The following is a 20,943-nucleotide window of genomic DNA, read 5'->3' as shown; positions in this document are numbered from 1 at the left end:
CAGAAAGCATCATGGCAAATTAGCTACATCACTCCCCTCAACAGGGAAGTGGACCAGCGGACGAGCAGGTGTCAGGAGTAGGGAATTCACACAAACACGCGAAGAATAAGAGGAGCTTTTTATATAGATTTCGCTCTGTCTTCCCCCCCCTTTTTTTCCTTCATCCCCTCCCTTTTAGTTCCAGTATAGCTTCAATATATATAATATTTTTTTGATGTTTTCTAAAATGGTGTCCAAGCTGACATCCCTGCAACAGGAACTTCTCAGCGCCTTGTTGGATTCCGGAGTTACCAAAGATGTTCTTATCCAGGCGCTGGACGACATGGACCCCAGCCCGGCGCAGCATCATGGCTTTGGAGTAAAACTGGAGAATTTACAGATGTCTCCGCCGAGTTCTAAGATGAACGGGAGCGATTCGGATTCCAAGCCCGTGTTTCACACGCTCACCAACGGGCACAGTAATAAGGGCAAGCTGTCCGCGGACGAGGGCTCGGAGGACGGGGATGATTTTGACACACCGCCGATACTGAAAGAACTCCAGTCGCTCAACACGGAGGAGGCTGCCGAGCAGAGAGGGGAGGTCGACCGCATGATAGCGTGAGTTCATTCGCCTATTAGGGCTGCCTCTTTATTTTATTTATTTATTTATTTTACTAAGTGGCCATTTGTGAAATGGTCTAATGGCAACTATACGTTTCGAGTTTCAAGTTTTGCTTTATTTGTCACGTGTACATTACAAATTACAGTGACATGCTTGGTTCTGTTCTTCTGTATATGAGCCCCCTGAGATTGTGCTTCATATTAAAAAAAGTAAAGTAAATAAAGGCCATACACTATACAAAATATACAATATACAAACTAAAGTACAACCTAAAGTACAAAATGAAGTACAAAATGTAAACAATGAAGTACAAAATGCATCTTTTTTTAAATGCAAAAATGAGGCAACATAACATGAAACAAATAGTCGATATATTAACTTAATATATTGCAGTGCATCAAACGGTTGTAGCTTAGTGCTATTACACAGTGTAAAGAAAGTATGTCACTAGGGATTCAAGTTTAGCCTATACTATATAATTTCTTCTATGAAAAAAAATTGACGTCGACTCGCCTCATATTCGCCTCGTTCTCCGTGTTGACGATTTTGAAATAACGCGCCACTGTTTTACACATTCTGGTTACTAATTATCCACATGGATTATTATTCTTTACCTTAGCAAAATATCAACGAAACAAGATCTATTTATTATTAACTTACTCCACCTGAGAGAAGGAAAGGATAGTAAATAGACCTATCAGGCAAGAGAGAAAGTGAATCAACGTAAGCTGTTGAGGCTGAAGGATACAAATAAAGTTTCAGTAAATACTATTATTATTATTATTATTATTATTATTATTATTATTATTATTATTATTATTATTATTATTATTATTATTATTATTATTATTATTATTATTATTATCACCATTGTTATTATTCTAATCATTATTATGATAATTGTTATATAGTATTTGCTGAAACTTAAAATATTAAATATTATTTATATATTCTAATATAATAATAATATGAGAGATGAGAATTATAACTATTTATGATAGGCCTATAGAGAAACCATAGCCGAGGTAGGTTTCTCCTAGATTAGTTTACAATGGGTGGACATTAGCAAGGAACAATGGGGCCCTAATCCACTTATTTCTTGATTGTATCCCCTAAAACCATTTAATAGCGTATAGCCCATAATGTTATAGTCTACATATAGCAGCCAGACCGGAAGTGTATCAAAACGAACCCACGTGTAGTTGAGTTATTATTAATTTTATTCTATAAATCATCAACTGAAAGATACACAGTGGCGTGTGATTAGGGTGAATGGAGATCTGGTTATTCATTGTCAAAAGTTATAAACCAACATCTCCTACTTAACCCACAGACTTAGATGTAGGTCTAGGCATTCTCCAAAACAAACAGACGCGTGTAGATTTGCCATAATTACTGATGTCAATAGGTCTCCAGGCCTTTTAATCTCTGATTAGGGTAAGTGTCAATCTTAACCCCATATTTTTTTAATAGCACGTGCGCACTGTTAGCTAATAGCTTTATTGAATAGAGAATGATGTCAAATGGACCCCCCCCCCCCAATTCGACGGCTTTGGCCAAATAGAAACAACATTTAATTTTCATTGAAAGCTATAGGCTATTTCTTAACAAGATGAATTGTTCTGATTTTCGAGGCAAATGTTTTATGGGACAGCACGTGGCCTAGGGCCCTGGATTAACAACCCAAAAACACGGATTACGCAAGAAATAGCTAATAAAATATGCCCAGAAATGAGAAATAACGTCATTACAATAAACCGATTTTATTTTAGGCATATACAATTAGATGTTGCCTACTTTGTGGCAACATATGGCAAAACCTGATCTTAATTCGATAATAGCAAATGTCCACGTGCTAGATAATAAATGATTCCTTATTAATAATAATAGTAATAATAATAATAATAATAATAATAATAATAATAATAATAATAATAATAATAATAATAATAATAATAATAATAACGCATTTTAAACTTGTGTTGTGGGTTCTATTTTTTTGTATGAATTCTGTTTCAATCATTCAACATGCATTTCCAACCCAAATTCCCTATTTCCCTTTGACTTTGATTATATCTGGAGGCCTACTAAATCATGCATGCAGGTTTGAAGTATTTCACAACAGAACTGAACGCATTTTTTCAGATTCCGTTATTGTCACTTATGTCAGTACTTTAATTTCGTTATTTACAGGCTGAATTCAAGTTTAGAACACATTTAGCCAAGTCAAATTACTCGAATTCAATGGAATCACTATATTATTTATAGGTTATAGCACCCAGCCTGTTGAATACATGATTGACGGTCGTTTCGGTCGGTAAAATAATAGGCTACTATCCGCACTGCTCCTTTAAACTTGAGGCCTTGCAAAGCAGGCCGCGCGAGTTTCAAGTTTTGTTTTATTTGTCACATATAATGTACATTACAGTGAAATGCATGGTTCTGTATGAGCCCCCTGATATTGTGCTTCATACAGTAACCAAATTAAAAAGAATAACGTCACAAATACAAAAAGTACAGCGTACAAAGCATACAATATACAAACTAAAGTACAACCTAGAGTACAAAATGGATATACTTAAAAGTACAAAATGCAAATAATGAAGTACAAAATGCTAACTTTTTTAAATGCTAAAACGAGGAGAGTATATGGAGAAAGAGTATGGAGAAAATAAACGTATACCGCTTAGCATAACAGGCACGGACAGAAATATGACTATACGGTAATTGACGTTGCTTGTTGTATGTGAATGTATAGCCAATTGTGACGTTAATCCTATTCCCCCCTCGATGTTTGATCTGAACCCAGTGAGGACCCGTGGCGTGCCGCCCGCATGATCAAAGGTTACATGCAGCAACACAACATTCCGCAGCGCGAGGTGGTTGATATAACGGGGCTGAACCAGTCGCACCTCTCCCAGCACCTCAACAAGGGCACGCCCATGAAGACGCAGAAGCGAGCGGCACTCTACACCTGGTATGTCAGGAAACAGCGGGAAATTCTCAGACGTAAGTTAATATTTGAGTTTCTCACACAGCCCGCCGATATCTAGGCCTATAATAAAAAAAAAATTGGCAAGGTATTATACACATTTGAATATGTCACCCACTCCCTCAACGGTTTGTTGACATGTTCAAGTAGGCCTAAGACTCACTTTTTAAAGCTTATATCCAACTGTCATGAACTTTTGCTAGAAGTCCGTTATGGAAAGAGTATATAATAAGGCCACAGCTCTTTATACTATGGGTTTATTTCACTAAACTGAGTTGCAATTAAGGGATTTTAAGTTAATTTGATTGGTATAATTGATAGCAAAAAAAACGACCATTATCTAAATTAATTTGAAGTATAGTCTGTGACTTTTCCTGTTTATGTTCTTCAGTGAATTAAATTCAAATAATTTCAATTGTATCCAAAATGTACCTCTTCCTATTTTCCAGAGTTCAACCAGGCGGTGCAATGTTCTGACAGCGACATGACAGACAAAGGCAACCAGGATCAGGTGCTGTTTTTCTTCCCAGAGTTCAACCCACCCGGTCAGGGCATGGGGCAGCCGGGCGATGGCACCGATGGCACCGAACCGTCCTGCAAGAAGATGAGACGTAACCGGTTCAAGTGGGGACCCGCATCCCAACAAATCCTCTACCAGGCCTACGAGAGGCAAAAGAACCCCAGCAAAGAGGAAAGGGAAGCCTTGGTGGAAGAGTGCAACAGGTGAGAGGAAGGAAGCCTATACACAGATAGTTCACTCTCCCTTTAGGCCGAGAACCGTACGTCTGTGCATTACATTTTTTTTGGAGATCATCTATTTGCAGTTTTAAAGTAAATCCAAATCACCTGGAATATCATAGACCACTTATGAACGTAGCAACAACACACAACAACACTCCTTACCATCACAACAACAACAACAACAACAACACTCCTTACCATTTTATTTGATTTGATCTTTATTTATCTCGAACATTTCAACCATAAAATAAACACACACATTTGTAATAAAAAAAATATACAAATAAAATAAAATGTATCTTCCTAGACATGGAAGCAATGATCAGCATATAGCTCAAGACAAAGGTTTTGTTCGAGAAGGGGCAGAAAGAATATCTGGTCCTGCCAGACAATATCATATTAATATGTAATAAGTTATCTATCAACAACACAACAACACAACAACACAACAACACAACAACACTCCAACTCAGCATCTTTGGATAGTTTGCTTTGAAAAAAAAACACAGTTCATCTGAACACCTAAAATAGATGATGGCTACTTCGTCTCAAGGGATTCAGTGAAGAAGAATCTTACAAACGTCTAAATCTTATTCGACCGTATTTACCACGCACTTATTGGACACACACGTTACAGACTGAATTAATTGTGTTGTCTTTTTGTGTTGTTTTTGTGTGCGCCGTCTTCCTTGTTACTCACGGACGGTGACGTCTTTCTCTCTGTTCTCCGCAGAGCCGAGTGCCTACAGAGAGGCGTGTCGCCTTCCAAGGCCCACGGCCTGGGCTCCAACCTGGTCACAGAGGTGCGGGTCTACAACTGGTTCGCCAACCGGCGCAAGGAGGAGGCCTTCAGACAGAAGCTGGCCATGGACTCCTACACGCCGACACACAGCCTCCTCAACCCTCTGCTGTCGCACAGCTCCCCGCACAGCATCTCCCCTCCTAGTAAGATGCCAGGCTGCGCCGTTCTCTCACATATACAGAGGCACAAGTGATTCACACCATGATTTATTGATTGATTGGTTGATTGATTGATTGATTGATTGATCTCAATTCATTGCATCTATAGCAGATTAAAATGCCGTTAATGAAACAATAATCAAAGCTATATGATGTTTGTGCCAGCACCCTGGCAATTAGCCTACTCACAGGGGTAGACAGGGGTAGCCCACACACACACACACGCGCACACACACACACACACACACACACACACACACACACACACACACACACACACACACACACACACACACACACACACACACACACACACACACACACACACACACACACACACACACACACACACACACACATTTGAAATGTTTATTTATGTCCACATAAACAGAAGTACAAGGAAGCCTCATACAAAGGACATAAACAATGCGAGTGCAATCAGAAAATTATGAAGAACAGTCAGGTACAAGGTGCATGGGCGGCATAATCATGGGTAAAGGTAACAGCGCCTCCTCCAAATTGAGCGGCTTCCTATAATTGCTGATACTGAGCAGTACCTGGCTAACTGCTTGGCCTTCCTTTTGGGGAGACCGGCTATTTGTAGGCCCCTCACAACCAACTTGTGCACATGCCCTAGGCTGCCAAAGATAAAAACTAGGAGTTTACATATAGCCTAGCTGTGAGATGGTCTGCTGTAGCTGTTGGTATTTCAGCATTTTGGTTAGGAAGGCTTCTTCTAAGCTGTAATCAAAAGTACAGCCAACCTCAAGAATGGACACCTCCCTAAGGTGTTCATTTACCACAAATACATCAGGGGTGTTAGCTGTAATACTAGAGAACATGGAATCATTATTGCACAGGTTTAACACACACACACACACTTAGACATTCCATATCAAATCTTGCTCTTGTGACATGCAATTGCCCGGTTCATTCAGTGCACTCAGTCTAGAGTTTTATATTTATTTTTCCTAAGCATGCTTTGCATTGTGTCATGGATGCATTCTTTAACACACGGAAACAACAGTCAGAAAAAGACATTCATTCTATTAAGCTATTATTATTATTTCTTCTTCTTCACCAAATGATATTGAAAAGAGAGACTGCAGCGCAGCTCATGAGATCACAGGGAGGAGAGAAAGAGAGAGAGAGAGAGAGAGAGAGAGAGAGAGAGAGAGAGAGAGAGAGAGAGAGAGAGAGAGAGAGAGAGAGAGAGAGAGAGAGAGAGAGAGAGAGAAGGGACAAGTGATCAATGAGAGAGAGAGAGAGTGTGTGTGTGAGTGAGTGAGTAAGCTGAGCAAATGCCATTGTTATTCCGATCTTTGAAAACACAGCGAGAACAATCCTTATTGTACCTGCAATCACCACTCCAAAGTCGGCGTAGGGAGACGTGTCACAAAGGGCTTGCGGTCCTGTGACAGCCCGGGTCAGGCCGGGGTCAGCCTGATCACCTCGGCGTGCCACACCACTATAATTTCCACATTTCCTCCATTGCACATAGGTTGCTATTGACTCTTGCTCAGAGAGTTGCCAAAACAAGGAAATGCTATGCATTATTGCCCTGACCATTTGACCCCCCCCCCCCCCCCCTCCCACCCCACACTCTTTTTGTTTGCATCCAGTGTAACCGAGTATTGACAGAGTCTACCTGGTGTATAAGACGTAAAACACAGAGCTGATAGTCCTCTCACAGAGCATTATCCTCCGTGACCATCACTCACTCCTCCATAAAACTGTGATTTGAGGGAACTCAATCAAAGCCCATTGTTGTCCTCCCCGTGTGTCGGAACACGAGGTCAGCTTTGAAGAGAAAACAAACCGTTTGCCTCGGCGCGCTCTTTTACCTTTGGATAAACGGTGTCCCTTCTCTCTCTCTCTTGCGGACCGTTCCTGTTTGCTCTAGGTATTTCCCAGCACACCTGACCAGGCATTGACCTCGGGTCGCCAAGTCGCCGGGGTCAGCGATAGGCTTGTCGGGGAGGAGGAGGGCTTGGAGAGGTGGGGGTGTAGGGTCTCTGCTCTCCCCCCAGTAGCCCCGTAGCTGGCCGCTTACAAGGTGTCCTGCTGGCATCCTGCCGACATCATCAGCTGTTTTTCAGTGTCGGCCTCTGGCCTGACAATAACATCCCAGCAGGCCGCCTCATGGCGTTGCCAGGGCATGGCCTGTATTATGCATGCTTAATGGACAATTAAAATCCCTAGCTGCTACATCTCCCAGGCCTTTGATAAGGGGCTCCCCTGACTTCTCCTCTCTATACCCCGGCCTGGCGGGGGGCCCCATTGTCCGTGGTGTATTAGAAGACTGCAGTGACTGTAACCTAGGTTCATTTATCTCCGCTGGGCCTTCAGGGAGGAGGACCCCTGTTTTAAAGCTCTCTCTCCCCCCCTCACCTTTATGGATGTCAGTAAAGTAGCTGAGACTGGGTGCAGACCTGAGCAGCAGGAGCTGTCCACTGGGGTATTGGCTCTTTTCTGGCCAGACAGGACTGATGACCCCTTGCTTTCCTATAGAGAAAGCTTGTAACCCCCCCCCCCCCCTCCCCTCCCCCATTTCAACTATTACTACACCTCCAGTTATATGAAAGAGGTCACTGGTGGGTCAGATCAAAGGGGGGGGGGGAGAAAACTCACTTTGGAACTTTTTATTGATTCTGTTTTGGTTCAATGGTTGGTCGGTCACAACTGGATAGACATTTAAACAGTATGCCCGGTGGTTTTGGCTATGTACATTCTAACTTGCCCGTAAGGATATTAAGCTAGCAAAACTAACATATATCACATATTTAGTTGTTACTCAAAACCTTTTTAATGTAATTTAAGACAAATTACAGAACAATACAAATTGTTTTACAAACAGGCATTAGAAGTCAACCCTGGTTTTAAAAGTGCGTTAGTGACTGTATGTTAAGAGATAGAACGCACCTGGGAACACAATCGCTCGTCCATAAAATGAACAAGTACGACTTAATTATAGGGTTTGACCTGTGTTTACAAGCACTAAGCTGAGATCAATTACGTTGACAATAGTATCCCTGTCACAGTGTAAAACTAGCAGACTCAGAAGTTCCCGATCGGACACAGCGGTAGGAGGCGGGAGAAGCTGTCCAGTCCGTGGGTTGTGTTTCTTTCTTTCTGCCGCACCCAGACTAGCTCTGAGCTCTGGGGGGAACATCAGTGCCCTCTGTCTGCACCGACCCTCGGCCTGTGTGCTTCAGAGGGCCACAAAGACCTGACTACGTCCTGGGGAGACCCGGGAGGTCTCTCATATGCACCGGGCTACAATGAGCCCTGCCTGGGGATGGGGAGAGAGGCTTTGATATAACATGGGGTCACACAGGGAGCTAGAGCCTTTAAACCCCTGCCGTAGCTCCCTGTCGACACTCCCCCCCCCCCCCCCCTCAGAGGTTCTCGCCCTCCCCCAGCTCCCGGAGAGTTGGCTTCTTCTGCCTCACTTCTGCCTCAGTTCTCCTCACCAGAGAGTGTATTCCGCCGGCAGGGCTCTGGAAGTGGGCGGGACGGACGGTTTAAGCGGTTGCTACGGATGCCGTGATCGCCATGTCGGGGGGGGTGGGGGTGGGGCGGCGTTTGCTTACATTCATTTGCATTGAGACATTTGCGAGGGATGGAGCGATAGTCGAGGTTTCTCCCTGTGATGGTCGTGACATTCTTCTGTGGCAGCGTTTTCACACAACTACACTTTTCAAAACCATCTTCTTTTACCCCTAAAATCCATCTGTCAACACACACACACACACACACACACACACACACACACACACACACACACACACACACACACACACACACACACACACACACACACACACACACACACACACACACACACACACACACACACACACACACACACACACACACACACACACACACACACACACAGTCAATCGGATGTGAGCCATCCCCCGCAATCTTGCTCCAGAAATGTGACGTCAGCTTCCCAAGCCCTATAGATCTCGACCTGGCCAAGGGATCAATGCGCCGATAAAGTCCTACAGATATAATGAATGTTGCCGGTCCCGTGTCCTCCGAAGGGTTTGCAGCGATGGTCTCTAGACGGTATAGCCGCGATCCCATAAACATCCTAAGTCTCAGGCTGTATCACGCTGGGCAGAAGTCAGACCGTATACCTCAACTTGGGTTTCCCTTGTTAGCAACAATGACCCCCCCCCCCCCCCCCCCCCTCTCCTCTATTGGTTTTCTAGGTGCTCAAAGTCTCAGACTGGATGGCGGAAGCCCCTCATGACTGACACAGAGGTTCCCCGTAGCTAGAATTACTGCAGGACACCCGAGGAACAAAACGGGCCTGAATAGCAGCCCTCTCCCCCTCTGACACTTTTAAGAGGTGGCCCCAGCTTCAAGATAACTGCCTGTTTATGAGTCCTCTGCCATTGTGTGGCAATGGGGTGGTCGTGAGTCCCAATAGGAGTGTTTATTGTTCTGTCGCAGTGTTTACAAGGCACAGTGGAGTGTTGTGGGGCTGCTAGCAGTGTTGCAGAGGACAATATGAGGCTTATGGTCCTCCTGTGGGCCGGGCGGAGACGGGGGACACGGCGATGAAATACTACGTCCCGGTGTTTTCGGGCTGCAGACATCACCGTAATTACGTGTCCTTGTGTCTGGCAGAGGATCAGGGTTACCGCTCTGTGACGTAGTGGATGATAGAAAGGACAACGTTGAGGCGGAATATGTATATGATTATATTAATTTTCTCACACTTTGATTTAGTTTCAATACCATTTTCGGTTTTGTCACTGGACCTTGGTGAATCAAAAGCAGCTCAAAGTAACAGCAGCATACAGCATATATATACAGTACATATATACATTTTACATTTACATTTTGTCATTTACTGTAGCTGACGCTTTTATCCAAAGCGACTTACAAGTTCTGTACAGGTGAGCAGGAAGGGTACAGCTGAGTAACAATGTGCATCAAACAGTGCTGAAACGTGGGCGCTGCAGTGTTGAGTGCATAGTAGTAAAGACATCATTTAATATAGCAGGAAGGTGCATGATAGTATAAGACAGTAAGATATATATATATAGCCGCTTTTTTATATATTTATTTTTAATTAAATGTGACAAAAAAAGATGACCCCCTTAGCAGTGATGCTGTCGTTGGTTCGAGTCCCAGCAGGCCCAGTGTGTATTTGCACATGTTTAGCCTCACGATTATCACTTTCGCGAAGGGTGTGTTGGCTGCTACTATTCTTATTATGACAAACGGCTGCATGTATCAGTGTATCCTGATCCCGTCTATGGCGGACGACGCAGAGCAACTCGTCAGACATACAAGGGTCAGGGACGCGGGGGAAGCTTTGGGAAGATCTGAGATCTGAGTGCAAATAGAGCCTGTCTCTGAAGCTGTCACATTCAGCCTCCCCAGAGGGGGGGGGGGGGGGGGGGGGGTGGATGGGTGGGGTAGGGGCATGGGGGAGGGGGGGGGGGGGGGGGGGGGGGTGCACTCTCTCGGTGTGTGAGACTGCGACCAGAGGATAAGAATGTGTTTGACATTGCTTGTAATTGTGTAATGTTTACTCTGTTGGTGTATCAGAGGGGACCAGCATTGGTCAAACAGGCATTTGATAGAGAGGGGAGAGAGGAGCATTCCTCTGCCCCGCCCCCGCACCCCCCCCCCCCCCCCCCCCCCCCCCCCCCCTGGTGGAAGACAACACGTAGTCTAGACACGGGATTAGGTTATGACGACACGGAGAGAGAATCCAGAGACTTCACGTTTGAAACGTCGATAAGTGACGAGAGAGATGGGAATCATTCTTCGTAGACGTCGTACTACTAAGAAGAACGCGCTTGTGCTCAGTGCTCATAACCTGGGTATAGGTGGGGCGCTCGCTACCCCCAGCGCCCGCTGGGCTGTGGGAGTTCAGAAAGGCTGGCGGGGGGGGTTATGAGGGGCAGCTTTTGTGAGTGCGTGTAGTGTACACACTGGATGGCCTTGGCTGAGCCACACAGATAGCGCCAGTGGAGGGGGTCAGCGTGTTTGTTTGTTCTGCTCTCCTCTTGTCTGAGCCCCAAGAGCAGGTGAGTCTGGTCGGCCCGGGGCGATGGATGGTGGCGCTGCTCGTTGCAGAGCGAGACCCATTCAGCTATCTCCTGTGCCCCATATACTAGGAGTTGTGTGACACAGATGTAGTAAAACTGAAAAAAAAAAAAAACTCTCTCTCACCCTCTCTCTCCCTCCCTCTCTCTCCCCTCTCTCCCGCTCTCTTAATCCCTCCCCAGTGCGGTATCCCGGCGAGGTCAGTTCATCCTCGGCCATCAGTCACCACGGCCAGCAACGTCATGGCAACCAGCCAGTCAGTTTTACAGCAGGTGTCTCCGGGCGGATTGGACCACAGCCACGGCCTGCTGTCACCTGACGCCAAGATGGTGAGTGGACACACCTGGGCCCTCTTGGCCCGAGATTAGATAAGAGCACGGGCCGGCGTTTAGCGTAGGCACACAAAGCAGGCCTCCAGAGCCTCTCTACTCCCATGGACCCTGTCGGCAGGAGCCAACAATTAGAACATTGTGTGTTGGGAGGCGGAGGCGAGGCGAGGCGAGGTGGCAGGCCACGGGCTGGTCTAGACCACAGCCTTCACCGGGAGGGAGAACCAGGCATGTCCGTCGCTCAGCCCAATAAACCTGACAAAGAGACATTCTGCTCTTATTGATTAAACGCCCGGCAGAGAGAGAGGGCGACGGGCGGAGCGCTGCTTGTTCTGCCAGAGGAATGACGCCAGCGCTCTGATTATACTCAGTGTTGTTTAGTTTTTTTTCCTCGTCCTACTTCAGAGCAGGGAATGAGTTTCTCCCCTCTGCCCTGTACCAATATTTTGATCAGTGTGAAAACGAAACCTGTAGGCGGACCCTTGACTTTTGAAATATAAATACTACACAAAACAGCAACATGGGTAAAATACACACAATAATTCCTTCCAAATTTACATTTACATCGCTGAGCGACACAAAACCATGTGTACGTCATGTGTGTAATTCTCTATGACCGGGCGTCCCCGGCGAGATCCCACACACACACACACACACACACACACACACACACACACACACACACACACACACACACACACACACACACACACTTTGGCTTTTCTTGCCAGCATGAAGTCAAATGACCACGGGGAGGGTCTGCGTAGTGGGTTGACGGTTCCTTATCTTCAGATGAGTGCCCTGGCCGGTCCCTCCTCTCCCTCCGTGCAGCTGGCGGCCTAGTCAAATAGACACAGCCCCTCCACAGTGGGCGGATCCTGGCCTACATATCCATTGTTACTCGCGGTTGGCCAGGTTCTCTTCTGTACAGGGAATTGTTTTTTTTTTCTTTTAAAATGTACACATAGGCACACGTGCAAACGTGCAGGTACTGCATACAGACCTGGATGCATGTGTTACGTGGACGAGTGTGTGTGTGTGTGTGTGTGTGTGCGTGTGTGTGTGTGTGTGTGTGTGTGTGTGTGTGTGTGTGTGTGTGTGTGTGTGTGTGGGTGTGTGTGTGTGTGTGTGTGACTGTGTGCGATCACACGTGAACATGTACACTCATTTGAGCATACAAAGAAAGGTAGGCATTATTCAGACACACACACACACACACACACACACACACACACACACACACACACACACACACACGCACACACACACACACACACACACACACACACACACACACACACACACACACACACACACACACACACACACACACACACACACACACACACACACACACACACACACACATTCAAGCATCCTCTCTTCATCTCTTGCCTCTTATCAGTATTACCTGTGAGCTGTAAATTACTGCACTTACACAAGAAGTGTGTTGTACAAAAGCACCAGAATTGAGTCAAATCAAATCAAATCAAATCAAATTTATTTATAAGGCCCGACAACACACGTTAATGTCCCCATGGGCCGTACAGGTCTTCTTTAAACAAGTCAAGAAGAAAACATAATAAGTCAAGAACAGAACAAGAACACCATAAGGTCCAAAAAATTTAAGATAAATGCAAATAAATGAAAGAATGCAAGCACTCCCAGACATTAATCTCATTGACCCGTTCAACAGACGGCATCTGCCTAAGATTAATTATTGTGAATTTGCATAACAGACGCTATCGAGTTCCAAGAGATTTGGATGAATGTACCAGCGGTTACGTAGGCGGCAGGTAATCCAGGCATTAAATGTAACGTTGTGTGTTTCTCCCTCATGTCTTTCTGCAGTCTCTCTCGGTGTCGGGCGGAGGGCTCCCTCCCGTGAGCACGCTGACCAACATCCACAGTTCCCATCACTCACACCAGCAGAACCTCATCATGCCTCTATCTGGAGTCATGGCCATAGCACAGAGTAAGCCTCCTACCTGTTCTATATCCCTCTACAAGGGCTGGACAAATACACATCCTTATCATTGTTTAAAGGGGACATGCATTGCTATTCCTTTCACTATTTGGGCAACTTTACACAATTCCTGTGAGTCTATGGAGTGAGTCTTTTTCAACAAAAAAAATTTGTATTTCTAATCAAGTACCCTAAAGCAGCATTTTTCCACTTCAAGATTTCAAGCTGTTTTGGGCTGGGCTCCGCCCATAAGCGTTTTGAGTGACAGTCACCCACAGTCTGCACTGGCAGACCGAGAGAGATATAGAGAGATAGAGGAGGGGGATACTAATTAATTTCGCCGCAGGGGGGGCATAATCCCACGGGACAATGCATTGGTAACTTGTTTCAAATGACAATATATACCCCTGTGAATATTATTGCACGGATCGGAATACGGGCGCGCGCGTGGGAGCGTGCGCAATGATATTTTGACAGTGATATGCGAGTGGAAGCTCCATCCCTGCGCACACACACATTTACACACACACTCTCGCGCGCGGGGCGGTAGGTTGTGTGTAAATGCTTGTGTCCTTCTCTCTCTCTCCCTCTCTATCTCTCTCTCTCCCTCTCTATCTCTCTTTCTCCCTCTCTCTCGGTCGCTCGTTCTCTGCTGTCTCTGTTGGCACCCACGCATGTCAACCCGTTTGAGGAAGTAATTCCACTCGCTCTGTTGTTGAGCGAATTGTTGATTGTGGGCGGTGACTACAACCAGTGCCTTACTCAAGTCAGCAAAACAGTCAAATCAGAATGGCTTAGTTGAGTGAGGGAGGATTTCATGAATTCGAGACTAGACTGATGAGTCAAAATGAGAATTAGAGACACAGACCCCATTGATATAAACCCCCATTGCTAGGAAACAATGCTAAACACTGGAAAAGGCCATTTATAAGACACAGGACCTTTAATGTCTATCTGTGTTATCGTAGTGGTAAAAAAATAAATACTATATATATATTTATTATGTGTGCAGCATGTATAATATATATATATATATATCATATATATATATATGAAAGTGAACTGTTTCAGTTTCAGTTTGACACTGTATCAAACATCCCATTACTGTGCCGTCTGTAATAGTGAACATTGACTGGATTATTTAGCACATGTACTCGTGTCGAGTCAAATAATGCACACCTAAAATAAACTGCAGTAGTAAAGTAGCCAAGTACAGTATATACTGTATGAGAAGAGGTTGTTCTTTGCTTTCTTATCCATTTGAAGTCCACTCTGTCCTCCCATACCCTGTCCTGTCCTCTTCGCTGTCCCCTACCACACTGCCATGTCCTTCTTTTTGTATGTCCCTTGCAAAACAGTATCATTGTAGTCTGACAGTCATTTTTCCGTTAAATAATTTAGCATGGTACTGTCATGGTAGAAGTCATGTATCGCCTTGTACTTAAATAATACCATAGTTTAATCAAATTTATACCATGATACCAATGGTGTTTGTTCCTTGATTTCCATACGTCCGTCTGTGCACAATTACATATTATTACACACATTCTCCCCCTTTAATCAAATCAAATCAAATGTATTCGTAAAGCCCGAAATCACAAGGTAATGTCCCCATGGGCTGGACAAGTCTTCTTTAAACAAGTCAAGAAGAAGCATCACAATAAATCAAGAACAAAAACCCATCATGAAATCCAAAATAAATTAAAAATAAATGTCAAATAAATAAATGCAACAGCGAAGGTAAGGAAAAACTCACAAAAAACCTAGCAATAGGAAAAAAGCACCACACACTCTCCTCCACCTCCTTTACCGTTTTGTTAGTCTTCGATTGAAACTCACGCAGGTCTTTCCCCCGGCGTCTCTCCAGGTCTGAACACGTCGCAGTCCCAGTCGGTGCCGGTGATCAACAGCGTGGCGGGCAGCCTGGCGGCGCTGCAGCCCGTGCAGTTCTCCCAGCAGCTCCACAGCCCCCACCAGCACAGCCTTATGCAGCAGTCCCCCAGCCACATGAGCCAGCAGCCCTTCATGGCCACCGTCACACACTCGCACAGTCAGACACCTCCTGTCTTCTCATATCGTAGGTTCTTATAATAATTTTTTTTTTTTTTTAAACAAACATTGGTTTTTGGTATACGTTTACAATTGTGAAAATGTGTTTTTCTTTTCTTTTTGCTTTCGTTCACAGTGTACCCACACAAGCAGGAGCCCCCGCAATATTCACACCCGTCACGCTTCCCTTCAGCCATGGTGGTCACAGACGCCAACAGTCTCAGCACCCTCAGCTCCATGTCTTCCAGTAAGCAGGTCAGTCTTCCACCCATCTCACGTGGCCTCGCGTAGGCCTCACGGGGGCATTCTGAAGTTTTCTAACACGTATCCTGTCGTTCATCTGACATGTGATAATCAGCCGTACAAATTTACCGCTGTGTTCTGTGTCTCGAGAGCTCGACCGCATCGGGCTCGAGAAACCGTGCCGTGTGTGACGTGACCCGGCGGGGAGTGGACCTCTAGTGAACCGCAAAGTCTATTTCCTCTGCTTCGCTCGAGTTGGACACGCTACAGGAGGAAGTAGTTGAGGAAATAGTGTCTGCAGGTCACTAGAGGTCAGGATTTCTCGGGGGGCCGAGCTCTCAAGACAGAGAACGTGTCACATGTCCTCCTTACAAAAGAACGACAGGATTAAGGTTGGAAATCGTCAAAGTGGCCCTTTAATCAGACCCTTCACTGTCTCTTCCTGCATGTCATTCGTAGTCCAAATTCACTGGGGGGGGGGTTGGGAGATTCTGCATAAGATTCAGGAACAATTGCCTTGAATCAAAACAGTGTTATTTTGTTTTATGTTATGATTTGAAATTAAATGCCGCTGGTAGACTGTATACTGTCTCTTTGTCTCTTTTTTAATAAGTTTCCTTATAATCCATAATAATCAACAATTACATGTGATTTGTGTGTGTTATGATTGTGTGTTGACTTGTCCTTGTCACATTAGGAGCCTCCTGTAAACAAGATGGTGCAACTTGGGAGTCTTTCTTGGGTAAATAATGTTTTTCTAAGTTCAGCACTTAAAGGAACACACCAACATTATGGGAAATGCATTTACCGTCTTCCCCAGAGTCAGACGAGAAGATAGATATCAGTTTCCTCTCTGTGCATTCAGTAGAAAGCTATCCGGCTGCAAGCTAGCCTAGTTTAGCACAAATGAGTGGAAGCTGATACAGACCTCTAGTCTCTCTAAAACTCCCATAGGAGAGGTGTTTTTGGCCATTCATTTGTGCTAAGCTAGGCTAGCTTACAGATGGATAGCTTTCTACTGAGTACACAGAGTGGAAATCAGTACCTATCTTCTTGTCTGACTCTGGTGAAGATGGTAAGCACATTTACCATAATGTTGGAGTGTTCCTTTAAGGCCCATTCATACCTAGCATAACAACTATGAGATAACTATATATAACTATGTTTTTTTTTTTTATTGTTCAGAGTGTATGAAATGATTCGACCAGTGATAGCTATGAACACAGCCAAAACAGCACAGTAGGCCTATACGCTTGAAAAACGATCTATCTTTATTGTTGAACCTTTGAACCATATAAGTCTGCGTTAGAATTCTTTTGCACACGTATTTCCACTTGTAAAGTCAATCCAAATCACTTGGAATGTGATACATCAAAGCACTCAATCTCTATGGTCTTTAACCATGAATGTACACGACACTCCCAACTTATTATCTGCGGTTAATTAGGTTTGAAAACGTTGTTGAACATTTTAAAGAGACTCACGTGGTTCTTCATCTGAAGGTTACAGTTACAGTTATATATATATATATTTTTTTTATAGTATAAGCTCAGTAGAATAACCACCACACAAATAATCACATTTCAACACACCCATGCCCATACATAAATTTTTATACGAATCACCTGCTGTTCAAAGGTTTTCTTCAAAGTTATTGTTAAAACCTTTAAACAATAGTCCAAAAAGATTTGGACTATTGTCGACGCTCAGTTTGACCTTACGCAGTTGAAACGCTTTAAGTTCGTGGAGCAAAAAATCAAACAAGTGGGCCGGACAGATATACGGACAGCAGGCTATACTCCTCAGAAACCCTATTTCCTTTGAAAGACCCATCCAATCAATCACATGTGCCCTCAGCCTGAACGGTGCTTGATTAATGTTGCCCCTTTTCACTTTCCTCTCCCTGGTGAGAGAGAGAGAGAGTAACCTCTGCCTGGCCGGGGCTACCTCCTTGATGACCAGGAAATGAGTGCCACTGTTAATCAAAGTTTTTGAGGCTCGTGTCCCGCTACCTACCTCCATGCTATATCGTTGAGTCAGAGATAGGGGTGGGAGGCGGGTGGATTTTTTTTTCTTCTTTTTTTTTTGTAATTATAGCTCTTCCTCTTTCCTACTTCTCCCTGCTCCCGGTGACCGCTCTAGCCTGAAAAGGCCATCCTCGGTCCTTTCACACGCTCAATTTCCCACGGTGAGACAGAGCAGTCAATACCGACGGCACTGCTGCTACCCACTGATGGGCTGATGGTGCTAAGAGCTCAGAGAATGTGGCACCACGCTCCTCTTAGCTGTAGGAGGCAACGTGTCTCTTTTGGAGCAGTTTTCACCTGCTGTAGGGGGCGGAAAAGACATAAACCTGCCTGGCCCTCTGCTTAAGCATCTACTTCCTCATAAACACTAGGTTGTAAATTAAAGTTGTATGTTGTTTCGCCCCCTATTGTTTGTAGGGCTGGGCATACAGTTCATATATATAGATATATTTATATATAGATAGTGCAAAAAGTCATCATGGATATCCTGATATTAAAGGAACACATAACTGACATTATGGGAAATTCACTTACGGTCTTCTCCAGAGTCAAACAAGAAGATAGGTAGCAGTTTCCTCTCTGTGGGTTCAGGAGACAGTCATCTGGCTGCATGTTAGCCTAGCTTAGCACAATGAATGGAAGCGGATGAGAAGCGGCTAGCCTAGGCGTTGACCGGCTAACACCTTTCCGGGAGTTTTAAGTTAGCTAGCCGCTTCTCATCCCGCTAACAAAGGGGAAATTGGTATTTGGTATTTGTCTTGTATTTGTCTTGTCTGACTTTGAAGAAGAAGGTAAGATAAGATAAGATATTCCTTTATTGATCCCCTTGGGGAAATTCAGGTAAGCGGATTTCCCATAACGTCGCCGCGTTCCTTTAATTTCTTCCGTATCGCCTGACCTCTGGTAGGGCTGTACCCAAGCCTGTTTTTGGGATTCGAACATTCGCCAGGGTTTTTCGAACGGACGTTCAAACCATCGTTTTTAATCATGCAACTTTTCTAAATCCTGTTGAGTATTAGCGCACATTTACGCATATTACATAGCGCATATGCACACATTGCTGCGGTTATTAACAGTACTGACTATGTACTGGTCACGGGAGGCTTCAATAACGTTTGGATGATAATCCATTTTGTGAATACATTTGTTGAAACAATATCTTTGTTGGCCGACGGCTGCTGCTATCTTAACGTTAGCAAGTTAAAGCCAAGCGCTCTGCATAGCTTAATTAACTTAATTAACGTGCATAACATAACTTACCCATGTAACGTTAAGTAACTTGTGTTCCGCTGGGAAAGCATCAGCATCACTGCATACACTTGGTTTAATCCAAACGTCCATTCGGAAACTATTTTTTGTATGTTTGATTCATTTCCTGATATGACGGGGAGTCGGGGACCCCTCCTCATCTCACTAGACTGTGTTGTTGTGACCCGTGTTCGCGCGTTACTTTCAAATGATTGTAAACACAACATAGTACTGTGATATTCTGATATATATATCACATTCTGATGTATAATTTTCGTGTAAAATAAATAGAAAAATAAAAAAATATGTAAAAGCGGAGTTTTGAACCCATTAATAAAGATTCGAACGCCAACGTAACGAACGAAGGTCCGAACGTTCGAACGTTTGAGCTCAGCCCTAACCTCTGGTATTCATGCAACTTCATCCCGGGGGGGCGTTTCACAAACCTGGAATTTAGAGAGCAATCATCAGACAGGCTCTTCCGGCTAGCTTCTTATCAGGGTTTCGTTTGGGCCAGTGGGCCAGTGGGCTCTTCTCATGACCAATATGCTCAACCTTTATAACGCTCCTTGTTTGTCAAGAGAATCCCCCGCTACACCCCGACCCCGTTTGAAATCCACCTCCACTTAGAGAGCCCAGAGTGTAATTACTTGGGGTCTTCTTAGCAGCACAGGTCACCTTTATCAGGTAGGGATGTTTGCTGGCCGTGGGGTCGCGGCAGGGTCAGTGGTGTCCACCCTGAGAAAGAAAATAAATAAATTGGACAAACAATCTAAAAAGAAAAAAAAAATAGCATTTGAATGGAAACAAGGCTTTTGAGCGTCAGCAGAAGAGGGATGAGGAATGTATTTGGTCAGGTGTGGCGCGTGTGTGTAGGCGCAGGGGCGATATATGTACTTAGTACTGTAGGGGTTTCACTTCTCTGTGCACACTCTGTGTGAAACCTTAGGATACGCTGCACACATAATATATAAATATACTGCATAGTACGTAATTCTGTTACTGAACAGATTTTATAGTATGTTTGTATGTTTGTATAACATAGGTCTACTTTGTCTGACCTGTTGTCCCCTCTCTCTCTCTCTCTCTCTCTCTCTCTCTCTCTCTCTCTCTCTCTCTCTCTCTCTCTCTCTCTCTCTCTCTCTCTCTCTCTCTGCAGTGTCCTCTTCAAGCCTGGTGAGAGAGAGCACACCTGACTTCTTCGGCGCTTGGCAACCGGAACACATTTTTCCACCCTCTCACCGTGGTAACCGTGACAACTCCTAATAACTGGCAACTGTGCACTGGACGATGAGTCAGTCAATAAACGGAAGAGCACAGCGGCGTGGAGGGCAGCGGCGAAACGAGAGGGAGAGAGAGAGAGAGAGAGAGAGAGAGAGACGAACTCACTGCACATTTTCACGATTAGTCACCTGAAAAGAGACTGGGCTTCCTCTTTCACACACACATGATCAACAACAAGAATGTGATTTCTTTCTTCTTCTTTTTTTTTTTTTTTTTTTACCCACAATCTTTGGAAAACAGTATTTCTTTTTCTATCCCTGTTCAAAAATGTACATACACCAAGAGACGGTCATCTTATTATGCGGCCCAGTCGTTTGTGACGTCATTACAAAGGAACAAAAGAAAAAAAACGTTAAAAAACAAATGGAAGCCGCGAATACGGCCTGTGAACTATGTAGCCTGGAGCTGGAGTAGATGCGCTCCTG

The 20,943-nt window shown here is 44.5% G+C and overlaps 1 protein-coding gene across 1 annotated transcript; it reads left to right on the top strand.

The window, feature by feature from the left end:
• Positions 1-214: 214 nt before the first annotated feature.
• On the top strand, positions 215-20,414 carry hnf1ba (HNF1 homeobox Ba; the record flags this gene model as incomplete). Its single annotated transcript, XM_084323745.1, is given in 11 exon segments — positions 215-597; positions 3,411-3,610; positions 4,043-4,316; positions 5,068-5,279; positions 11,555-11,604; positions 11,606-11,701; positions 13,556-13,676; positions 15,535-15,717; positions 15,853-15,971; positions 16,657-16,701; positions 20,394-20,414. Coding segments are annotated over 11 exon segments (1,704 nt in total).
• Between the last annotated feature and the right edge of the window lie 529 nt (positions 20,415-20,943).

The sequence above is a fragment of the Notolepis coatsorum genome (assembly GCF_963971535.1).
Source record: "Notolepis coatsorum genome assembly, chromosome: 1".
Lineage (NCBI taxonomy): Eukaryota > Metazoa > Chordata > Actinopteri > Aulopiformes > Paralepididae > Notolepis > Notolepis coatsorum.
The sequence above is the reverse complement of the archived record's forward strand: the minus strand, read 5'-3'. Positions and strand labels throughout refer to the sequence as shown.